Raw genomic sequence first — 24,319 nt, forward strand, 5'->3', positions numbered from 1 at the left:
TCCGCTCGGCCCCTCCCGGTGGCGCGCTCAGGCGGGGCCGCGCATTGGCCTCACCGGGAGCTCCGCGGCCGCGGGGACGCGACACCGGGCCCGTCACCCCGGGATACGGCCGACGGCGGCCGGGAGGGGACACACTTATTGGCGCGCACGGAGACAAAAGGGGCCGGGCCCGCGGCCGACCAATAGGAGGGGGCAGCTCGCTAGGCGCCCGCGGAGGATCAGCCAATCAGCGGCGAGGATCCGCGCCCCGGCCCCCCCCGCGCCGCCCGGGAGTAAACACCGGGGCGCGCGCCCGCGGCCGCCGGGGCCCCGCCGCCATCGGGAGTGACCCCACGGCTCTGGGAGCTGCGGGCGCTGCCCGCCCGCCCCGCCCCGCTCCCGCCGGCGCGGGGCCCTGCCCAGCGTGCGATCTCCCCTCCCGCCGGGGATGTCCGCGGAGCCCCTAGTGTGCGGCCACCGCCTCCTCGGGGCGGGCCAGGCGCGACCCGCCCGCGCCCCCGCGGCGCTGCCCCCGGCGCCCTGGTGACGCTCCCGCAGGGCAGCGCTGCCCGGACACGGCCCAGCCTCCCCCTCCCTCGCGCCGCTGCCCCTCCCTCCCGCCCCCAGAGCCTCGCCCGGCCCCGCAGAGCAGCAGCCGCGCAGTCCCGGCGCCCGGTCCCGGCCGCCCCCCGGTAGCGATGAGGCCGCGGGGCCCGCGGTGCCTCCCGCTGCTGGCGCTGGCCATCGCCCTGGCCGGGGCGGGGACCTGTGAGTGGGGGGGGGCGAGGGGGGGCGGGGGGGGGGGGGGGGGGGGGGGTCGCGGGGCCGTGTCCCGGAGGGGCGAGGGGCGGCCCGGAGCGGTGCCGCGGGGCGGGCAGCCCTTCCCGGCCGTCCGGGGCATCGCGTCCGCCCCGCTCGCTGCCTGCAGCCCCTCGATCCCGGGGCGTCCGGCGGCGGCTCCTGCCGCGCAGCCGAGCTGTGCCTTGGGTCGTGTGCGGATCTGGAGCTATTGGCGGCCGCAGCGCAGCTCAGCCGCCCACGGGAACGTGTCTGCACAGGGAGCTTGGTTCCCTTGCGAGAACAGCCCTCGGTGGATCACGGTCTACTCAGAATCTGAGTGGCTTTGTTGCAGTCCGGGCAAGCGGCCCTGAGCCTTTTTATAACTTCACACCTCTCACCCTAGGTAAGAGCTAATTGCTCTCACCGATAAAAAAAAATAAAGTCTTCTGCCTTTGAGACAAAAGTCTGAGGTTAATAGTGAAAGAAGACAGTGTATCTGAAACAAGCAGAATTGCAGCTCAACGTAAGCCTGTTTCTGACCTGTTTTACTAATGATTAAACAGGCAGAAGAGAAACCTAATGTTTACTATCCTGTGAAGTGCTAGGGTTTCTGGCTTAGGAAGGGAGCAGTATCAGAAGCTGAAAGTTCATTTCATAACATTTTTAACAGGTCCTAAAGATAAATCTTCTAATAAATATTTCATAATGATCTTTTCTCCTGTTTTCATCACGTTTTTGGATCCAGTTATCTTCTCCATTGCATACCTTGTCATTTTTCTTAACAGCAGGAAGTAGGCTGTCCTGCTCATCCAAAACTTCTGCAGTCCATATTGTCCAGTTTCCTATCCCTGGCTCTGAACAGTGCCAGGGATTTATGGAATGGCGGTGGGGGAGAAGGGGAAGAAGAGAAAACAGCTTAATAATGCAGCTCATACCATTCAATAATCATAAAGTTGCTTCTGCAAGCCTTAGTGTAGTTGGAGTTGGTCAGACATCGGGTGAGGGACACATTCTGGAGAAGGTGCAGATAAATATTGGTGGCTGATTTAATTTTGCTGGCTGCATAATGTCACTGATGAGCATTTCAGGATACTCTTGTCACTGGAGTTACAGACCTGTACAAACAAGATTGTGCCACTTCCTACAGTGGCATTGCTTCTTACTCAGTTTTATTCAACAGCCTTCCTTGGCTGGGGCATTAGGTAAGCAGCTCTAAATTATGTTTAAGTGGCCCACTTAAAGCAGGTTTATGGTTGCATCTGCACAACAGAACAGCTGTAAGAAACCAGTGAATCTCATCCTCTCCCACAGTTTTTGTTTTTCTTTTTTAGTATCATCATTTCTAGATGCTTGATAAGCATTCACTACACAGTGTCTGTACACCACCTCTGGAAATTGTAAGGCTCTGGAGCAGCACAAGGCTTCAGTGATCCCTAAATGAAGCACCCCGAGTGCATTAAGGGTTAACTTGGTTTGGCAGGGTCAGAAATAGGCTGGAGTTTCCTGTAATCAGACTGGCAGCAGCAGCAGCAGTCAGGATTTTTTGTTTCTAATAAAGGTCCTATCAAAGTCTTTGTAATTGAAACACAGATGAATAAATACACTGCTAATTCTGTGCATGGGGATTGAAATACTTACACTAAAAAAACATGGAATTCGCTTTGAGTTACATATTTTATTTAAACTCAGAACTCATAGGAAGTCAACTTAGGAGAAGGATAAACTCCTCTGATGTAGGGGAAAAGACCTGTTCCTATTACCCCGCTGTAAAGACGATAGGAAGTAAAAAGTATTGCATCTGTTTGTACACAATTGAAAATTTCTTGTCTTTTATTTGCTGTAAACCTGTGTGAAAATGACAATGATAAAGGTCAAAACAAGATGGTTTAAAGTGAGCTGTGAATCAGGCCTCATCTACACCACAGAGCCTCTGCCCCAAAGCTGTGTCAGCATGCTTGTGGGGGTAGAAGTCTCCCATGGACATAAACCCAGCAGGTATAGTACACAATATTCCTGGTTTTGTTGTCACTGCTTTTGCCTCAGAACAGATGATCTTTCTGTGTCTTTCTTATTAGTGAGAAATGAAGCATTTCTTCTAATTAATTGACACTTCTTTCACTTGTAAGCAACTCGCTGGTTGCTCTCTGAGATAGAGGAGTGCTGCAAAACCTTGGAGGTGAGCTGTGGTACATCCACCTTATGCTCAGGAAATCTTATTTATTGCCTTACCAGAACAGTTAATCTGACCACAATGAAAGCAAATAGATTAGTTTGTTTTTACAAGCTCAGGCCACATCAAATTCAGTTAGGATCCTGCAACACAAAGGTTTCTTCAGGTCATTATCCAGTGTTGCAGCACTTCAGAATGCTTCAGTTGTGTTCCCTGTCACTTGATGGAGACCTTTAACGTGTTTAGGACAGTTTGGGTTTAGTCAAATCTGTCACCTGAAAGCCATTCTCCATTCAGGCTCATTAGCTGCTCTTTCTAGTCAGCTTCCTAAATTTTTTTCTTTCCTGTTAGTGCAGAGAAACTGGGAGCTCTTCTCTGGCACCTGGCTGCTGGTGTGGCTCATGAAGGTCTCAGGCAGTACTGGATTGACTTTGTCTGCTTGAATGGCTCTTTTCTGTGGAGCTGGGATGAATATGTATGGCCACCACACCGGACTGGCACTGCAGGTGTCACAACCCTCACACAGTTGGACTGCTCTGAAAGGTTAAGTTGTGCAGAGGCTGATGAAGGGAGGGCAGGTGTAGAAGTGTGGTGCTCCCTAGTTAACATCTGTCATCTACACTTTTTAACCCAGTCAGCTGGGCTTCTTCCAGTCGTGCTCATCCATTTATCTCTTGATCACAAGCTATATCCAAAAATTAAACCAGGCAGTCTAATCTAGTGGCTGTTCCTGGAGAGTTGTGGGCTCTGCAAAAAACATTGAAGCAGACATTTTTTATTTTTAGTGTCATTTCTCAGTGTTCACCATTTGTTGGCTGTCACTAAAATGACAATAACCAGACACGTGAAAATTTAGTAACAACTGGTGCTGGATCTGAAATATAAAAGCGGGCTAGGATTCTGTTTTACCTTGTTAAATGTGAATGTATTTATAGGTTGTCTGCCTTGATATTCCCAGGATTTCATTCTCACCTTTGTCTTGTTCTTTATCATTCTGAAAAATAAAATGACTTTTATTTTAATTACATATAACATGTAACCTGACTTTTAAGACGTAATTTTGGTCTCATATAAATAGGATCAAAATATTTTCTTGCAGATCACTGAAACAGGTGATATAATCAGCTTTTTTAAATCTACTTGTTAGTTACAAATCTCGCTTTGTAATAACCATAATCTAAAAAAATAATAATCTTGTCCTGAGTATGACACTTAAATTGTGCTTCAGGCATGGATGCTGTTAAGGATTAATAGCACAGATGAAGGATTAAGGATTTTTTGATCAGAAACAGCTCCCACACACAGAATCCTAGAATTTCTTGCTTGCATTTTACAAAACGATAGCAAACATCAACTCCTGACTAAGCATTTAGTTCACAATTTTGTGTTAGATTCTCACATTTGCTCAGTGTTTACTGCATTTTTCAGCTGCTGCAAAAAGAGATAAATAATGACAGAGATGCTTTGTTTCTCCCAAGTTTTATCCCAGCAGTATGCCTCTCAGTTCCTGCTGAGGAAACGGCGAGCAAACTCTTTCATGGAAGAAAGTAAGAAGGGAAATCTAGAAAGAGAATGCATTGAAGAATTATGCAATAGGGAAGAAGCCAGGGAAATCTTCGAAAATAATCCTGAAACTGTAAGTATTTCATGAGTATCTATGACATGGTGAGTAGTTCTTTGCGGAGGGAAAGACAAGAAACACATAGAATTCACAGCTCCCAATAACATCGGGCAGGGTCCTCCCATTTAAAGAGAAAATCTTCAAAGTACTTTTGACACCCAATTCTATTTCATTGCCTTCATTTTGCAAGTGTCCAATTCAGTGCCGTATTTTAATCTCTCCACTGAGTCTTGTGTGTATTAAATAATCTTCTGCTTTAGCCCAAATAACAGTGATACAGAAAACCAGGCCTATATTCTGTGACTCAAAGTAACTCTTTTTTCTTTTGCAGCTATAATACCAATATACTTTAGAATATATTCAGTGATGTGTTTTGCTGTAATTTTATCTACCTGAAATTTTTCTTAGCCTTTATTTTTCTTTTCTTTCTGCAGGAGTATTTTTATCCCAAATATTTAAGTAAGTACAAAAAAACCCCTAATAGTGTATGATTCAGTGATGCTCTCATTTGGATAATACTGGTTTAGTTGTTCTGCCCCTAGCACTGGGATGATTTCCACACTGATTATAATGGTGCTGAGATCCTCACAGAGGCACTCTGAAGGCTGTGCTGTAATCAGCTGTCCTTAACATGCCCAGACCAGTTTTGTAACTCAAGCTGTGAGAACAGGCTCTTTGAAGATGCCATGCAGCAAGTGGTGTAACTTCAGTGAGTGTTTGGACCCTGAGCTGATTGTGGGGCTTTGCATTTGCAGGCTGCCTTGCCTCCCATCGAGCAGGGGTGTTCAGGGTGGCCGCAGTCACTCCAGACTCTCCAGCTGACCTGAGGGCTTGTGTCAAAGGTAAGTGCTGATGTTGGAGCACACAGCGGCTAGAAAGCAGTTCACAGAGACACAACAAGAGACAAATAACCATTTAATTCAGGCAGACTCAATAATCTAAACCAGAAATTGACCAAAAAATGTGAGGTGAGACAGAGCATTTCCAGAGAAAGCAGTTTAAGTGACTGCTTTTAACTTTTAGAAAGGAACATAATTAACTGCAAAACAGAAGGCAGAGTTTTTGTGCAAACAGATGTGTCCTACACCAACCCACCAATGTTCCCCAGTGTGTCCTCTGTACTCTACCACATCTCTAACAGTTATGCCAAACTCTTTGCCTCTAGGAAGTCACGTTCTGCCAGGTAGGGTAAGAAGTTCTCTTGTTAATTGTCTTTTCTACCACTCTTTGGCCCATTAACAGCTGAAAACTTCAAAATTTAAAAAAAAAAAAAAAAAATCAAAATATTATCTGGAACACAGTCATTGCTTCCAAACAAAAGGCCACAAAGCATGAAACTTGGGGTGTTTCTCAGATGTTTGATTTTTATGCCTATGCATTCACAGGTCCAGAATTGTGTTCTTTCTAATAAATTCACAGGAAGCCATTTTTACCATACTCCCTACTCCTATCTCTCTAAACCTCCTAAACTCTTACAGCCTGGTTATATGAAAGAAACTTTCAGTTAGTTTGAATAGGAATATTTATCTCTGATGTTTTTTGTCATTAAAAGCAATGGAAGGCAAAGAAAATCCTTAATAATGACACTGAACATGGTCATGGCTGAACATGTTTTCCAGATCAGTTTATAATAGTGCAATAAATTGCCAGTTTCTCTATGTGACCACTCTTGAACACAAACTCAACTCTCTAATACTGAATTTTTGAAACTTTGATCTTTCTAGTGAAATTTGTGGTAATATGATGGGAGCAGAGCGCTGTTCTTTAGAAATTGAAATGCATCCTTAAAATGTAATGAAAATAGTATCAAGTCTGGTCAGTAATGCAGGGATTAGCATGATTTAGCAAGTAATTTGTCTTCTAGTTGTTTTCTGCCTGACAGAGTCCTGGTGGCTGTGTATGTTCCCAGTCACTTAAAAATTCTTGCTGAGAAAACAAGTAGCAAGATTGTTGTGGGTGTGCTTGACATTATTCAATCAAGACCTTTCCTGTTTCATGACAGGTACCTGTAGGAAGAGAAGAAGAAAGACTAAAGTGATTCTTGAGGAGAAATAACCCCAAATAACAAGGATGTTCCATGTTTTCCATCCCACAGAAATTTCAAACCAGTGCAGCCCTCTGCCATGCCATAAAGATGGATACAAGGATTGCATAGATGGACAAGCCAAGTACACCTGTGTCTGTAAAGCAGGATGGAGAGGAGAGAACTGTGAGGAAGGTACAGTCTTCAATCTCAAGTGATGTTGGTTCTCAGAAGCACAATTACATTTCTACTATTGAATAGTCTTTGCAGCTGGTCAATGGATGCCTTCCTCTCAGCAGAGTTTTATTGCCTTTTCTTTGTAGATATAAATGAATGTGAAGACTTCAATGGAGGCTGCAGCCAACGCTGTTCCAATTTCCCTGGGAGCTTCCGTTGTTTATGTGAAGATGGCTACTTCATGCATTCCAACAAACGGGATTGTGGAGGTAGGGAGACTTCAGGGGAACATCTTTCCATGCCACCACGTTTCCTGTTGGCTAGAGAGAGGGAAGGGTTTGATCCAATAGTTCCATAAATGCTCTTGCATTGCCTCTGAAAGATGCAATCCTTCTTTAACTTGGCCACTCCTTCCTTACACACTGCAGGCATATGGGCAACCAAATAATGAACCAGATCAAGAAGCAAGGAAAGAAAGAGAAAAAGGCCACAGATGAGATTCTGCTTCATTACTGGAGCTCCATATAGCTTGTTTTAATCTCTTGCCAGATTCACATATCCTTTAAGCATGCTGAAACATGAATCTCAAGTGATGTGAATCGCTGATACTGTTACCTTGGAAATCCTCTCTGATAAACACTGGTTTAGGCTGAATCACTCCTAATTAGCTGTGCTGCTGTTTCTGCAGTTCATTGGAGAAGAAACTATTAATGAATCCAAAAATTCTCTTAATGGGGAGAATGATTTTTCTTTGATTCACCCAGCATAATTTTTTCTGTACATGCTTGTGTCTGGTATTGGTCACGACCTGAATGCTTCATTCCATTCCAGATGAAGACTGTGTATTGACATAATTAGCAATTCTTACTGCATAGTTAGAAAAAATTGCAACTTTATTCCATTTTAGTGTCATATTTTATTACCAAATTATGACAACATGTTGTTTTGGATAATGTCAGATAATTTAAGAGGCTAAACTTGATGACCGTCTTCCACTGTGACTTTCTTTAGTCTATATATTTTTCTGAATTAATGACTTCCAAAGAAATGCCAGAATAATAGAAGATTGTGGGTTTATGAAAAAGGCAAGCAGATAAACTGGTTAGAACCTCTGTAATTCTTGGAAAGATACTGGGAAATCTGGTAAAAAAGTAATCAGAGATAAAAATAGACCAATATATCTTAGTGCCTGAGTGTTAATCATTTGATAAACTGCATTCAAGTATTTTATTACATCCAACTACAAAGTTAAACAACCAAGAATTTGGAATACACTTACTAACTGTAGAAAAGTAGTCCAAATTCAGGGCAGCTTTGACTTAGTAATGTTGCTGGAGTCCAAGCAAGCCAGTGACAGAGTCTGTTCTCCCTGGGCAGCACCTTTTCTGCAACTGCTACAAAGCCACAGAGAAAATCAGAATGATCCCTGTATTCACAAGTGGGAGTGAAGTACACCAGGGATCTGGTATTTTTCCGTCTCTAGGACACTTAATAAGATTGATACTGTACCCTGAATCCAGTTGTCACATCTGCATTGGGAAAATGACACTGAAAAATTGGGAACAAGACAGAAGATAGACACTAAAATGGTTTGAGGGATAGAGAGACAGTGAGGGGCTTGAACACCTATCAGCATATGCAGTTAAAAGAAAACTGACATGAATTGATTGTAGCATGGAAGAACCTCTGGTCGGATTGTTTCTCATCTTTCTGGATGTCTAAGATAGGATTTTATTATGCCATCTGGTTTAGTTTATGGAAAATCTGCAGCCTGTTTCTCTCTGCCTTTCTGGACATGCATCCCTTTCCCTGGTACCTGCAGAAGGCAGGAAGGGATGGGAAAGATAGGCAGGCAGAGAATTTTTTCACTGGGGACATGCAGAAGTGTCTTCGACAGCCCTCTGGAAATCTTTCTAGCTGTAGCTCTAGTCTACTCTGACAGCACGGTAGGCCTGCCAAGAAAAAGCCAGTTTGCCAGCCTCACTCAGTTTGCACAGTGTTGAATAAGGTTGGGAAGGAAAACGGTGTGCAGGAGTGGGACTTGTTTTTTAATAACTTGATTGTGTTTCTAGATATAAATGAATGTGTGCTACACCCCAACATCTGTGGGACAGCCATCTGTAAAAACACCCAGGGGAGATACGAGTGCGAATGTCCAGAAGGCTACACATACAATTCAACTTCCAAGAACTGTGAAGGTGCATCTTCACCCCCAGCTCGCCCTTTTCATCTCTTTCATCTTCCCCTTTTCTTTTTTCGATCCACTGCTATACCAAACTTAGCATCTCTGCTGCTGCTGTATTTATTAATCATTGTATTCTTTATAAATTAATTGTTCATTAGGTTGTCAGGCTATACTACATGAAAGCATGGCAGTTCTCTAAAGATTTTTTAAAGATTTTTTATAAAGACCTCAAATGTCAAATGAAACTATTCCTAGCTATCCAGAGAAAGAGCTGTGAAAAAAGGAGCTGCTCCAAAAGAATCTTTCCTGAAATGAAAATCTGTTATTAAAAATTTCTGAAGTTCTGTAACAATTATAGCAAAGTTGAAAAGTATTGATAGCTAGCAGTGAAGTAGCAGGAAGCCACTCATACAAAGATCATAGTAACTTCTCAGGTGTTGAAAGTATTTGCATACTTGTCTTAGAATGTGTTTTATTTCTCTTTGCTTGTTAAAGCATCAGAAATTAAATTTCAGTTGTAAACAGATATGAAAGCTCTTGAGAGTTTTACAGTGAAGAATCTTCTACACTGTCACTTTAGGAATAAACTGTCAGTGACTGGTTTTTATTTTAAAAGCTGCCTTATACTACTGCTCAAAAGGACACAAAAGCAGCTTCTTGCTGGCCGTGAATCTTTTGCTCCATGGCTTTTCCTGCAGGTCTCTTGTGACAAAGCTTTGCACAGTGGCACTGATTACATATCCAGGTGCCAGCTCTTTGTCCAGTTATTATGGGATTAAAACACTACTGACCATTTCCTGTTCCTGTATGCACCGGAGTGAGAAAAACTTCACAGTAATTAGTTCTTACTCCTTTTAGGATTTCCTTCAGGTAAATTCAGTTTGATGCAACCCATGTAAGTGTTGTGTTTCTGCTGGGGCTTGGATTACAGGAGGTTGCAAGACGAGGGCATTCCAACAGGGAAAGTCTTACCTCCCTAGCAGGGAGATTACGCTGCTAATCTTTTAGACCTTGTTTTAACCACATTAAAGGAGTCACCAAATCCTGTCTAAGGACAGGATTGTGCAGCCTGACAGGAATGTAGCCTTACAGAAATACTAAATGACATGAGCTTTTCATTGTCATATTGCTTGTAGGTGGCTAAATTCAATTATGCTTGTTAGAAAAATGGAATTTACAGACATTTATGCACAGCTATCTCTATGATGACGGATACTGTTAGACTGGAACAGAAGAGGGTTTGGTTTCTTTTTCCTTACCTTTCTTCCTCCAAGTAACAGGAAAATAATTTAAAAAAAAAAGGTATTTTAGTCTTAAAAAACCCCCAAATTTAAATGCATGCATTGGTACAAAAATTTTTATTCCCACTAGAATGGCTATTTGTTTCAGAAGAAATGGTGCATTTTCTTTAATCTGAGGCCTAAATCACCCCCATTGGACTCTCTTGTCAAGGACAGATTTTGTTTGTGTCTGTATTAGAAATGTAAAATTTACATTGGCCTTTCATTTCTAATTTTTTTATTTTGTACAACCTACTAAATAGAAAATGAAGTTCTTTTAGTTAATTTAACTTATTTTAATCTCAAACCAGACTGTTGTTCTCTGCAAACAGATGCTGTCTGAAATGTAGGTATTCATGAGGTTATGTTATTTTAAAAGATATTTTGCCCTGAGATTATTTGGGGTTTATATTAATAAAGCACATCCTTTCTTCTCATACTTGCCATAGATACTTTTAATAATCCAAGCTCTCATTGCATCTTATAAGGGAAGGAAGAGATCTGACCCAGAATGGGATTTGTGCCATCTGTGGCAGCAACTTATGAGGTCTCTCACTAATTCAGCTACCTTATGCCTCAAAAATCAGACCAAATAGTCTCCAGCTCTGCCCTCCAGGCCTCTATCAGATTACTAAATCACCTTTTGGATTCATGTTATTCCAGAGAATCTCTCTTGTCCATTTTTCCGTTAATTTGTGTTAGTTTTCAATCTGTGCCATGAATAAATCTTTCGGTGTGCTTCCATTTCCCCTAGATATTGATGAATGTGCTGAAAATATTTGTGCTCAACTCTGTGTGAACTCACCAGGAAGTTATAGCTGCTATTGTGATGGCAAGAAAGGGTTCAAGCTCTCTAAGGACATGAAGAATTGTGAGGTAAAACTGCTATGTAAAATTCCATGTGGAAAATCACAAAGTTGAGTATTTCTTGATGAGAGGGTAGCTTAGATTAAGGAAAATAGGAAGCTATTTGAGAACTGACTAAAAATTCCTGAGAAAATACTGGAGATTCTGATCTATGGTTTGGCTCCCAAAGAAGCAGGGATTTGGATGCCACTCAGTTCATGCATGCTCATTTACAGGAGTCCTGTCAGAAGCAGCTTGCTTTAGCCAGGCATCTTTATTCCCTGCTGCTTCCAAAATAAGCCTTGGCTTTCTACTATCAAACAAATAATTCCTGTTCAGCCTACTCAGAGACAGAATGTTCCTTCTGTCCATATGTTCCCAAGTTTTCCTTAGGCTGTGCAAAAGTTTTCACTCACTATTTCAGAATTACTCTATTTGGATTGAAAAAAACCCTGGATTGTTTTCCACAGTTCTCATCTGCCATAGCTTAAGGAAAAGCACTCAGTAATACTTGCCAGTTGGAGAACATCTTGCAGCCAAAAATCGGCTGCTCTTGATCCATTTGAAAATTTACACTTCTTAGGAGCAGAAAGTTTGAAGCTCCAGAGAATCAGGATTCGAGGATTGAAGTCCAAAGGTTTTTTTGTAAGTGGTTCTCTGTGTATACTTTGAAAACTTCAGGCTGTCTGAGATGTTATGTGAAGTGAGCTCAGATAACTGCCAACAGTAAAACACTTCTAACAACAATAAAACACTTCTAACAAAGTGTAACAAAATTTGGCTTAAACTGCAGGAACAAGATCTGACACAAGTTCCAGCATCCGTGTATTGGGTCTGGTTTGTACTCTCTGAAATGTAATGCCTGAACAACAATTGGCAGTCATTCTATTTCATTTTGCTCATCCTTGAAATGGTGACATGTAGTGAGGCTGGAAGATGCTCTTATTTTCAGTACTGTTCAAAAGTGATTAATTCTCTCTCTGGAAGTTAGTTTCATGCCTTCTAATTGCAAAAAAAAAAAAAGAGTTTAAAATATATTCAATCTAAAGCTAAAAATATATTCAATCTAAAGACTAGTGACATTAGAAGCCATAAAATGAAGTAGCCATAAAATTAAAGATGAGCACCTGAACGTTTAATGGAACTGCTGCGTCAGGAATAGCAAAGTCAGAGCAGAAAACACTCACAGAATATTTTGAGGGATTCACATTGGATCAAAGAGACTTTGAGACTCCTACTTGTCCATGAGACAAGTGCTCTAAACCCATTCTGGAGGAGTCTTCCCACCTGTCTCCACACACGGTGCATACAATAGATGTTATTGCTGGATAGAAACATGTTTGAAATTTCAAGTAGGTGAATACTGGAAAGAATAAGCACTGTGATTTTTTAGTTTAACACAGTCTTCCCAAGATACAGCTCTGGTGCATTCCCTTCTAACACCTGAGCAGGTTTAGATTCTGCAGAACTTTAATAATGGAGCTTGGTAGTTCCCTAGAAGGTGGGTGTCATACCCCTGGTGAAAGAAAAGATCCTGAGGGAAGATTGGAATTCTTAATTCAAAAACTAAATATTTAAACATTAGTTTCAATCCACCAGAACTTTCTGTCAACCTGAATTGTCTTCCAACACTTTAAATAGTGGAGATATCAAGCAAAAGCAAAACCACACAGCTTCATTTGTACATAGGTATTCGAGTTTAAAAAAAACCCAGAGGTAAGCCATTACTTTAAAAAAATAAAAATGACAGACTAGCAGTCAGCAACAGGAGTTGCTTCATAAGCTGTCACAGTGCATTTACAGCTTTTTTTCTCTACCGTTTTCAGTCTGTTACTGAGTGTATCCCACTGAACCTTGAAAAGAATTACCAACTGCTTTACCTGGCAGAGCAATTTATAGGAATTCCTGTTCTCTACTTAAAGTTCAAACTGCCAAATGTCACAAGGTAAGCATTTGCTATTGATAAAAATATGCATTGGAATGACAGACATTTGTTTCCATTAATTTTCTGAGGGTTTAGGAGGAGTGCAATGCATGCATAAATTGTATCACCATCTCCTCCTTGGTTAAGATACCTTTATATGATGAATGAATGAATAGGAAAGCATTTAGAATTATCAACATAAAATTCAGAGGTGGTGTGAAAATAGTTACAGAGTAGCTTCCAGTTGCACACGGGAATAGCTTTAGTTTGGATGTTGCTGCTGCTTCACCTCTGCTTTGTGTAGAAGCTGTGCATGCTCTGCCCGTCCTGCTGAGCAATAAAATCAGGTCGTTGCCCCCCTGCCCTTCCCTGGGCTTGCTTTCACACACAGAGTGTTCCAAGGACACCCACAGAGCACAGTACCTTTTCTAGAGCACCAGCTGTATGATTTTCTTTACAGCTGTCACAGCAATTGCCAGTGGCACTGACCCCTTTATTGCCCTTGGACTTCCTTGCTGCAGCAGCCGAAACTGCCGTGTTCCCTGACTTACTGACCAAGCAATGTGAAGGTAACAGCAGCAGCAGCTGTTGAGCTGGTGATCCCCAGAGCCTCAGGACCGTACAGAAGGACATAAATACTGAGAACTCTTTCCTCTGCCACTGTTCAAAGTTGACCAGGCACTAATGCTGTCCTGGAAGACCTTTCTGAGATGATAAATGTTTGAAGTCTGGTGTAAATACAGAGTAGTTTTCGGTGCATCTGGCGAGGGACAGCCCCATCTAGGGGACACAGAACAGCACTGTGAGGGACAGCGACCCCAGTTCTGAATTACAGCTGTTTTAGCCAACCCCATCTTCCAAATGTTCTGCTTTCTCCTTCCACCCTTAATCTATTTGGTCTAGTCCCAAAGTGTTTTTTACTCTACTTTCTTCTCTTCCACTGCACAGTAAATCCTAATTTTGCTATATACACACATTCAACCTAGATCCAGACAACAAATCCTCAAATGAGAAAATGGCATATAAAAGGCGGAGTCAATTTCTAGCTTATAATTCTTTCATGACAACATTTGGCAGCCCAGTTGTACTGAAGCACATCCTATTTTGTCTGCATTGCATCCCTACAAAATGCAGCAGGAATATTACATGTATCTCTTTACTCAGGGGAGTGGGATATTCTTCACAAGGAAAGCTCAGAGTGGATTTGGGAACAAGGTTCTTTCAAGTCCCAGGTCAGGGTGTTAAGCTGAAAACTTCTCACTGGATTTGGGTGAACAAGGCTTATGTTCTGTACTGCTTTTGACTAACTATGCAAAAATCACAACTGCTCAGATATAGAGACACCAGAAGTTATTATCTGTGAACCTTTCTCTAACCCTACTAATGAGTTACCCTAGGCTATTCAGTATTTCACCTTTCCTGTCTTCTTATTAAGATTCCTTCTTCACAACTCAGATTTACAGCAGAGTTTGATTTCCGGACATACGATGCAGAGGGGGTTATCCTGTATGCAGAATCCCTGGACAAGTCAGCATGGATCCTGCTTGCTCTTCGAGATGGAAAGATTGAGATTCAATTCAAGAATGAGTTTGGAACAAAAGTCACCAGTGGAGGCAAAGCCATTAATGATGGGCTGTGGCATATAGTAAGTTGGATTTTTTTCTCCCCTTCCCTTCCTTTTACTCGCTATGGGAACATGCCGATAAATAAAGTAAGGAGAAACTGAGCAATTATTGAAAGACTTAAAATGATGCACTCAAACCCCAGATTTAAAAACCGAGAAATGCACAGAAATGCCTTGCATCAGGAAATTCTGCTACCTTTTAACAACCAAGGAAGAGATAATTACCTCCAGCTATCGACACAGCAATGATTAATTTAAAACATGAAAAGGAAAATGGCAGAATATTCAAAACTGATTGCATGGTCAAGTGCACAGTTATTGGATACTGTGTGTTTAGAGCAAGTTTTACATCTGCTAGACCAAAAGTGCATCTCGTTCTTCAAGCCTTCATACCTGAGATGAAAACCCTTTCTGACTTACGCCATCCCCATAGCACACCAAATTATTCACGTCAGTTGAATTTTGTTTGTTATGCTCCTGTGAATGTCCCTGGATATGGACAGTTGTTCTGCATCAAGTTTAAATACAGTGTACATAGTGACTGCATTAAGACTGTTTTCCAAGGTAGATATTTAAAGAAACATTAGTCATGCTTCATATTTAATATAGTCTACATTTTTGTGTGTGTATACATGTAATTATTTGTATTTTATTCCAGATATCAGTTGAAGAACTAGAACACAGCATCAGTGTAAAAATAGCTAAAGAGGCTGTGATGAGTATTAACAGCCCAGGAACTCTGTTTAAACAATCCCAGGGTTTCTTGGAAACCAAGGTGTACATCGCAGGATTACCTCGCAGAGTGGGCAGTGCTCTTGTTAAACAGGTAATTAAATAATAATAAGACTAATATTGATTGATACTGCTCTGTTTGTTCAGTTTTGCGCTCCTGGGAGTCACAGAAAAAGCAAGCCTGGCATGGAAGCCATTTAGAAAATGAAAGTCTGGTTATTAAACCGCTGTTTTGAAAATAAACACACGTAAAGCTTTGCAGCCTGCCTTCAGGAAGGTTTCATGTTTAAAAACACAGCACTTCTGGTCTAACCTTTGAGGATTCTGTAGCCTGTTTCCTAATATAGCTTTAAGATGCCCTAAATCACCACCACTGCTGCTGAGAGTGCATTTCAGGGTGATTCATGTCCTGGTCCTGGCTTTTTCTAAGCTCAGAATAGGTGATGCATTCACTGTGCAGGCAGCACAGTGAGCTTTTGTTTTTACAAGGTTTTATAACAGCCCAGGCTGGACAAGGCCCATGATTCTTTCAGTCTCCCAAACTCAAGGAGTGGGTACAGTCAAGTTGTTGCAACTGTCTGCTTTACAGTGCAGGAGCCTTCAAACTAATTGGCAATCTAAACAAAGTTTAGATTAAAAAAAAAAACCTAAAAAATCAATTTTTGTTCAAAAGTGAAGCAGAGAAAAAATTACAAAACGATAACATCCCATTATCCAATAGAAAACAATTCCATAAATTTCTTTGTACTTTGGTATAAAGCTTTGAACAGGGAGCATTGCTAGTGATGATTATCTTTCAGCTACAGAAACCTTGCTGTCATTTTGTCTAGGTCACAACATGAGCTTCAAAAGTGGAAGCAATCTCTTTTTGTCCAGATCCCTGGCAGCAAAGTGGGAAATGTTAAACCAGAAACGCCTTTTGAAGGCCATGATACCAAATGCCTGCCACTTTTTTTTCTCCCAGCATCACTGCTGTAACCTGTGGCGTTGATAAGACTGTTATTAACTACCCAGAAATAACTTGATATGTAAAATAATGCCTCATTATTAACATTTTAAAAACAACTTGGAACTCAAACCCCCAATGCTGTCATTGTGGTACAGATTAACCCTCGGCTGGATGGTTGTATCCGGGCCTGGAACCTGATGAACCAGGGACATTCAGGAGTAAATGAAGTTATTCAAGAAAAACAGAGCAAACACTGTTTAGTAGCAGTGGGGAGAGGATCCTTCTACCCTGGCACTGGAATAGCAGCATTCCAGATAAACTATAGTAAGTATTTTTCTGTCCCTATGGTTTTTTTGCTGGACTGGTGATGGAACAGATGAATTGTTAAAAGGAAGAAAATAAAAAAAAAAAACCCACACAAACTCAGCTATACACCACTGCATCCACCAGTGATTCCCTTAACTTCTGTTAGGAATTTGCTTGAATGAGAATTTGAGAATTCTGATCCCAGTAGTGTCATCTATTCAGTTTCTGGAGTGCTTTACATTCAGAAGTTTATTTGCAAAGGTTGGGCACTATTGAAGATCCAGGATTAAAAGTTAGCTGGGGTTTTTCTGTTTTATTTGCTTGGGTTTCTTTAGAATTATAGTTCTTTCTGTAAGTTCCAAAATAAGCACTAATTTTTCCACAGTGGGGAGGAGATTAAAATACTAATTTTTAACTCCATATTAATTTTTCATTAGCAGATGGATTTACTAATTTCAATTATTCTCTTTAAAACAGATAATCTTGACAGTGCTGAAGATTGGCTAATAAATGTGACTCTGACTATTCGCCCATCCACAGACACTGGTGTTATGTTTGCCTTGGTTTCTAATGAAACAGTGCCTCTTGCATTGTCCATAGTGGACTCTAACTCCTCTGACTCACAGGTGATCTTACAATTCTCCTAACAGCTGCCAAGTCCTCCAGCTGGGTGAAAAACCAAACTAAAAAAAGCTACTCACACTTGCAGTGGAGCTGGTAGCCTTAATATTTTGAAAATTAGTTCATACAATAATGTTCAGAAAATATCTTTCTATTAATGATTGCTGCAGCAGTGACTAAGCACTAATCACTCATGCCAGGGAGATTACATTATGTAATCTTAGCTCAGATCCATTACATCATGTTTTCTTTAACCTTTCTTTCCAAATGCACTGAGCAGAAAGGGAGCAGAGTATACAGTATATGGCATCATGTTAGTTCCAAATTATAAACACGTTTTGTTGTCCTTGGGTTTTTACCAACATCCCTTTACATCAGCCATCCCAAGCTGGAGGATAATTATACACCATGGCTAATAGTGTCTTTTTCCCAAAGTAAGAAGCTGTAGTGAGCACTTGGGTACCTTTAAAACTGTAGGTGAAACAGGATTTCACCTCAGAACTGTAGCCAAAGTTGTTCCCTGTAAAATATTCTCACTTACAAATGTAAGAGTGGCATTCATCATCAGAAGAGATGGTTACACATCAACTTTTCCAGCTGAAGGTACCAGTATTTAATATTCTCTTCTACTTGCAAGTATAACATGCACCAAAACCAAGTAAAATGATGTGTTAAAGTGACATGTGACATCTTTGGTGATCTGCCATTCTTCCATCTAGAAGATCACTGTGACCATTGGGAGCATCACTGTTGCGCAGCTGGAATCAAAGAAGTTATGTACCCCCAGAAAAGTGCAGGTTGGACTTCTAGTGACCAAACAGGAGCTTGAATTGGCTGTTGATTCACAGACAGACAGAAGCAATTCTGAGCAGCTCTCAACTCTGCATCAAGCAATGATGGCAAATGTTGTCACCTACCTGGGTGGCCTGCCAGGTGAGGCCTGTTTCTTGTCATTAATTTGGTTATTTCTGCAAGCCTGATTGTATTCAGCCTTACCCAAGCTAGGAAAAGCCTACAATTATAAAAAAAAGAAAGTTTTTTCCCTCAAGTGCCTCTTGTTTCTTCCAATCTTTTCAGCTTTGGAGGAAGCCAGCTTTTCAACAGTAGCATTATTTGGCCATAACCTCTCTCCAGAGGTTTGAATTTGGAAAATGTCTTGATTTTTGGGTTGGGTGAGCATTACATGTTTCTGAAATGCCACCATCTGGCACAATTGAGGAACTGCATCAAAAACGTAAGAAAAGCAGGCATTTTTAAGTAATCCAAATGTCAGAAGTGCTGAAGGGGAAGTCAGGAATATGGTTTCAACAATTAAACTCTGGGCAAGAGATGACTGGCAATCTTTATGAGACAGAGAATGTGTTGAAGCAACAAATATTTTGTTCAAAGCAAGCTTCAAGTTAACAGTCTTAAGACATGCACAAGGATTATTTTGTCCAGGAAGTGTGGACATACTTATGTATAAATAGGCTGAATCAAGAGGGGAAAAAAAGCGTTGCCCCAAGGGAGAAATATTCAAAACCTGAATTTAAACTTGAAAATTGCTAAAGGAAAGGTGCCTTGGTTACAATGTTACTACTGGTAGAGCTTTTCTGTCTCCTCTATTATTTTATGGAGAATGAATCACAATTCCTAAGAAAATGCTACGAATTTGACTGACATGTCTTGAATTGACAAGGAACGAGAATGAGTCAATGTTTACTTAGTTCAGGTGGGTCAGCAGGTTAACAGAGCCACAGTAACTAAGATTCCAGTAATTTCTTGGGCCTCTTCATCTTTGTGATGATTAAATGATTCTACATTGCCAGCCACAGAGCAATTAACATCTTAAGAATGAAGAGCTTTCCATTATTCAGGCATCCCAAAGAGGTAAGTAGCAAGTATTAGTTACTTGCTGCTCCTTAAGTGTCATCTCTCAATTTTAAAAGGTTTGAAAGATATCTTAAAGATGCAAATTAACAAAATAAAACAAACAAACACCAACAAAAAACCCCTCTGTATTCAAAAACCCCGCGCATTTCATGAAGATCGTAAGTGCCCACTTTTGATATCCCTTTCTACAAACTAGTAACAGTATTGGGAGTGTTCCCCTGTTAATTTAGCACAATCAGTGCAGGTTAAATGAAGCTTCCATGGTTCTGTCACAGCAGTGTTTTCATCACTGGAGGAAAAAAGCAGAAGGGAACAATTCTGCAGTGCTGTTTGTGCAGTAGCTCAGCTTACAGCAAACTAAAAATCACGAGAAAACAACATTTCTTGTTCTTAAGATAACCAAGTTATTTCCTAAGGAGGGGTAGGGTGATTATACCTGAAAAAGAGAGGGTGCTTTTGAGCTCAGCTCCTCATCACCCTCATTCCAATTACTGAAGGTGCTTGCATCACCTTAGGTCTACCTTGTCAAAAACCAGTTGTACCCTAAGACTTGAGAGCAATACCTGCTTGATTTTGTGCTTAACATATTGTTTCCTGGAAGCATATCCATGATCTAATGCTGCCCTAAGCCAGACAATGCCTAAATGAGCAGCAGATAAAGTGAGTCTTTCACAGAGAATTTACTTGGAAGCAGCAGTGAGGAAGCAGTAAAATGTGTGAAGTTCCCAGGGGTGTCCCAAGTGAGAAGCTGCAGATTTGAATCTGGAGTAGCTTCCTGGCAAAAGCAAGACAGTTCTTTGTGCGACCTCTAAACCCAGAAACATCTGTTTGTACCTCAGGACAAGAACAGTGGGCTCCAGGAAACAAACTCTTGGTTCACTGTTGTTAAAACAGGAAAAGCTACTATGGAAAACATTCCTGGAGTTCGGTTTCTGGATGGGAACAGCTTTCTAATGCATATTTAACATTTTACTGGCCTTTCTCAGCTCTGCTGACTTGATCTTGATCTTAAAGAAAAAGGAGAAGAACTCAAGCGTTTCCTGCCAAATCACTCCTTTTCTCCCATGACTAAATAATGGATGGGGAGTGGAGTATTCCCCATGTTTTGACTGATCTGAACAATCCATAGGAATTTGCATGTCTTGGCCTAACACACTGAATGTGTTTCTGTGCAGATGTTCCTCTGGGTGCTACACCAGTGACTGCTTTCTATAATGGCTGCATGGAGGTGAAGGTCAACAACAGGCAGCTGGATCTGGATGAAGCCATTTCCAAACACAACGACATCAGATCTCACTCATGCCCACTGATCATGCAGTAACCATTCAGATCTTAATTTAACTTCTTTCCTTTCAGATATAATTTGTGTAATTAATCTCATGCCATAATGGAGCTTGCATTATTTCATGCAAGATGTGCCAGGGAGGTAAGCAGCAGCGTGTTTTTCTCCATTTTTATATAGAATGGAGGAAAAAAACCCTCTTTGTTCAGGTGGGAAGAGACAATCAAGATCAAAATTCTGTAAAACATTCTTTTATATACATCAGTGGGAAATCTTAAAGCTAGATTTATCTTCCATGTTCATGCTATGTCCTTGACATTTTTTTGCTTGGAGAGAAAGTTTAGGAATTTCTGTTTAGAAAGAATTTTACATCTTACTTTTCATATATCAGCACAAAGTTACAAGCTGCAAATAATTTTAATGTATTAGAATCTAAACCAAACCAGACTTACTACACTTTTTCAAGCATAACATGCAAAGAAAAGTCTCTACAGGTTTTGTAATATGTGCTTTTGGTAAAGGACAAAGTACCCTGGAATCTATAGCCCAAACTCTCTGTGAATATGTTTACAGGTTGTATCTATGTTGGTAAAGCAGCTTCAAAATGGAAGTGTTTCTTTAAGTAGCTCAGTTTTTGAAAACAGCTTTGGTTATACTGGACCGGCTTTAATTTGTCTGTCTTTAGAACCCGGCTTTGGAGTTTGAAACGAGTTCTGGATCAGCTCAGGTCGTGTACTTTCAAAGTGAGTTAAAATACACCCCAGGCAATTTTGAAAAACAGAGGAAATGGCTTGAATGAAGGAGCTCTGCATCACAGGACATCAAACTGGAATTTGCTGAGTAAAACTAAGGAATTGCAGCAGATACTTCTTCCATCACATCACTGCTCAACATAAGCACAGTCTGATGATCCATCATATTCCCTTTATTTAGGGCAACCTTGCCTTCAGAGAGCTCCAGAACAGGTTTGTGAGCCCTGCTGCCCTTGAAAGCCTAAATATTGCAAGTAACATCAGAATGTAAAGCCATATTCTGCTCAGCCAACTTCAATAAACCAACGGGTAATTAGAGAGGTACTGCTTTCCTCAGGTGGGCTGATTTCAAGCACTTCCAGTATTTCTTTAACATCCTGTGAGTGTTCTTTCCACTTCCAAGCTCATTTTCACACCACCAGAAACCTCCCTGCACAGCTCACCTGGTGGCTCTGTTGACCCCAAACCAAATAAATAGCAAGAGAATTGCTGTGAGGTATAAATATATCTTCTCATCCATCAAGCACAGAGACATTTATCTGCCAGTGTTCCTGACCACAGCTCTGCTGTCTTCACTTGAGACACCGAAAAGGAAATGGATGTCCAGAAGGATGGATTGTGACAGTATTCATTTGGAGGACTGCCTTTCTCCAGGAATATTCTGAGTGACATCAGTGGGGTTTCTTCCAGTGTTTAATGCAAGGGTTAGTGCAGCAGAGCTGCAGAACCTGAGCCCATCTTTCAGTCTTACTGCTCTGGCTGAACTTTTTGGTAACTTCACTTCCCACTTGGGTAATGGAATACAGGATTTGCTCCCAACTTTCACCCAGTACAGCCTCCCAGTCTGCCCAGCAAGAAGCTGACACCCAGGGGCTAATTGCCATTAATACTTGTTCACTTTTCTAGGATGGCATGTACAACAAGTTTGGAATTCTGACTCCATGGAGGGGAAATCCTTTCCTGCAGTCATCCTTCCCTGCTTTTCCACCATCCCAGCACACACACACTGCATGCAGGTCTTAGCTGAAGAATAACTTGACTGAAACAAGCAGGTTTTGCATGCAAGGCAGAGCTGAATTGAGACTTTTGACGTCAAATAAACACATGATCACTTTATTTATAATATCTCTGTGGCACCCATTAATCCTGGAAAGCCCCTGGGTCAGACTCTGCCTTGTACAACAAGCAGAGAAAGTACGAGATGAAGAACACAAAGCCAAGTGTCATCAATGTTCTAAATGCTTATGGCCTGCAGGAACAAAAGAAAAGGTCTTTTGCTGTTGTTTTTTAGGGATTTTTTTTAGGTTTTGTTTGTTTAAATGTAATAAATTGTATAGAAGTGAAATTAAAGGAGGAGCCAATCACTTTCTCACACAGACACTGTTTCTCTTTGTTTTCATGGAATAATATTCTAGGGTTTTATAGTTAATAATGAAACCTCTGCACTTCTTTTTTAATGTAAAAGTGCCTCCCTATTGTAAGAATTAAATAAAGCAGTATTTGCAAGTTTCTTTTCATTTTAAGTTGTGTTTGCATATCTTTGTTCATTTTTGCTGTACAAGGCTTGTTCTAGTAGTCAAATATCTTACTCAAGATATTCCCCAGCATCGAAGAGAAGAATTGGCTCCAATTAAGATGGCATCCGAATAGGCATCCATACTCTCTAGGTAATTAAGTTTATTAATTGTTCAATATTACCTGAGGAAATAAGACTTTGCTTAAAACTACATGTGGAAAAAAAGAAGATCAGGGCAAGTTACCAGTTCTGTATTTTCTCCTTCATCAGATGTATTTCATTGTATTTTTAGGTATAATCATTTCAGCAAGGGCCATTCAGGGTTTATACAGAACAGCTGGACCTGCTCTGCATTTTCAACTCCTGTGCACTTGTGCTACAAATCCACATGTCCCAATTTCCTTGAAAGTGAAATCCAGTCCTGAAATTGGTTCTCAATTATACTACAGCAGTTTAGTTTACATGCTTTAATGCCTGCATGTCTTCTGGTAAATTGAGGGCTCTTGATGCTCAAGATTGGCTCTAGAGCTGTCATCTTCAAAGAAAGAGAGGCCATGCTCATTTTTGTCATTCTAGTCCTGCCTGTCACTGACTGGGGCACTGATGTTGGTCCTTTAATGTCATTCATCATACGTATACACACTTAGTATTTTATTGCCTCATAAATCTTTTTATATCAAAATAACCACCCTGATTTGGGCATAGTCTCATGTTTCATCTGCCAGAAATAACAAAAAATACCCCAAAGAAATGAGATACAAGGAGATGCCCAATGAATAAGTAAGGCACCACTTTCTGAGTAAGAAGAACAAAGGTACTGAGATGTTCATGCTTTTAAAAAATGCTTTCAATCCACAAAATAGCTGTACCACCCTCCTTGTTACACTGGGCACATCCTTCTGCTCAAGGAGCAGCTAAATTTCAGTAGGAATATGTGAATAAACAGCTAAATTGTAAGGGAGCTGGTGTATTGCTTACAGGCACTTGGATCAGCTGCAGGGGTGCAAATTGATGCAGCTTTATATAATTCAGGATTTAATTACATGGCTTTTTCAAAAAAAAAAAGTTTGAGTTTTTGTTTGTTTGTTTTTCCTAGGAATTTGTAGTATCTCAGCAAATAAGGATAAAAGTCAGAAACCCACCACAGCCACCTCAGTGCACTGGCTTCTGCCCACTCTAGCTGAGCACTTGAGGAAGGGACACACAAAAGGAACCAAAACCACCCATCAGAAACAGCGCTAGACTTGAAACAACCTCCAAATCGACACACAAACACACCAATAAAAAAGCACCAGCAACACTGCCCCCCAGCATAAGGAAACTGAGCAGGTGTGAGGGCTGCAGAACTGGGGAGCAATACTGCTAGAAGTTATCAGTGGCCTTATTGGTTATGCTGTAAATAAAATACTAAAAAACTTCATTAGTAGGACAGAAGACACACGCTAAGCTACACGTGAATTGTTAGAAGTTTTGAGTAGCAGAGACAATACCAAGTAAAAATGGCTTTGCTTAAAACATGCCTCAAGAAAGAGCAGCTCATCTATAAAACGATATTTCTGACTACCACTCAGCAATATCTTACCTTTCTAGCAGTGGGTTTTCCCTTCTTCAAGTTCTGGTATGATTTCCATCCACCAGAACTCAGCTTAAAAAAAAAAAACAAACAAAAAAACAACACCA

The 24,319-nt window shown here is 41.1% G+C and overlaps 2 protein-coding genes across 7 annotated transcripts in view; one reads left to right on the forward strand and one right to left on the reverse strand.

The window, feature by feature from the left end:
* Positions 1-236, reverse strand: part of ARL13B (ADP ribosylation factor like GTPase 13B) — a 34,313-nt gene extending 34,077 nt beyond the window's left edge. The window contains exon 1 of one of the 3 annotated variants that reach the window (XM_042037979.1): positions 55-236. The gene's annotated coding sequence lies outside the window, so the exon portion shown is untranslated. The remainder of the gene's footprint in view (positions 1-54) is intronic. The other 2 variants (XM_042037980.1, XM_042037983.1) reach the window with 2 other exon arrangements.
* A 365-nt stretch (positions 237-601) lies between these two features.
* On the forward strand, positions 602-22,646 carry PROS1 (protein S). 4 transcript variants are annotated; one of them, XM_042037970.1, is made up of 15 exons: positions 602-747; positions 4,408-4,565; positions 4,985-5,009; positions 5,306-5,392; positions 6,646-6,768; positions 6,897-7,019; positions 8,823-8,948; positions 10,970-11,091; positions 12,888-13,006; positions 14,441-14,630; positions 15,268-15,435; positions 16,446-16,614; positions 17,074-17,222; positions 17,937-18,150; positions 20,265-22,646. In XM_042037970.1, exons 1-15 carry the CDS (start codon positions 678-680, stop codon positions 20,408-20,410), a joined length of 1,989 nt encoding a protein of 662 aa, XP_041893904.1. In that variant the 5' UTR covers positions 602-677; the 3' UTR covers positions 20,411-22,646. The 4 variants fall into 4 exon arrangements, with proteins under 4 accessions (XP_041893904.1, XP_041893905.1, XP_041893906.1 ...); XM_042037971.1 differs by lacking the exon at positions 602-747 and adding an exon at positions 1,185-2,754; XM_042037969.1 differs by lacking the exon at positions 602-747 and adding an exon at positions 3,284-3,472.
* The last annotated feature ends 1,673 nt before the right edge of the window (positions 22,647-24,319 follow it).

Source organism: Corvus kubaryi, unplaced genomic scaffold (genome assembly GCF_017639235.1).
Source record: "Corvus kubaryi isolate FWS band 111438036 unplaced genomic scaffold, C.kubaryi_AGA036_p1.0 37391, whole genome shotgun sequence".
Lineage (NCBI taxonomy): Eukaryota > Metazoa > Chordata > Aves > Passeriformes > Corvidae > Corvus > Corvus kubaryi.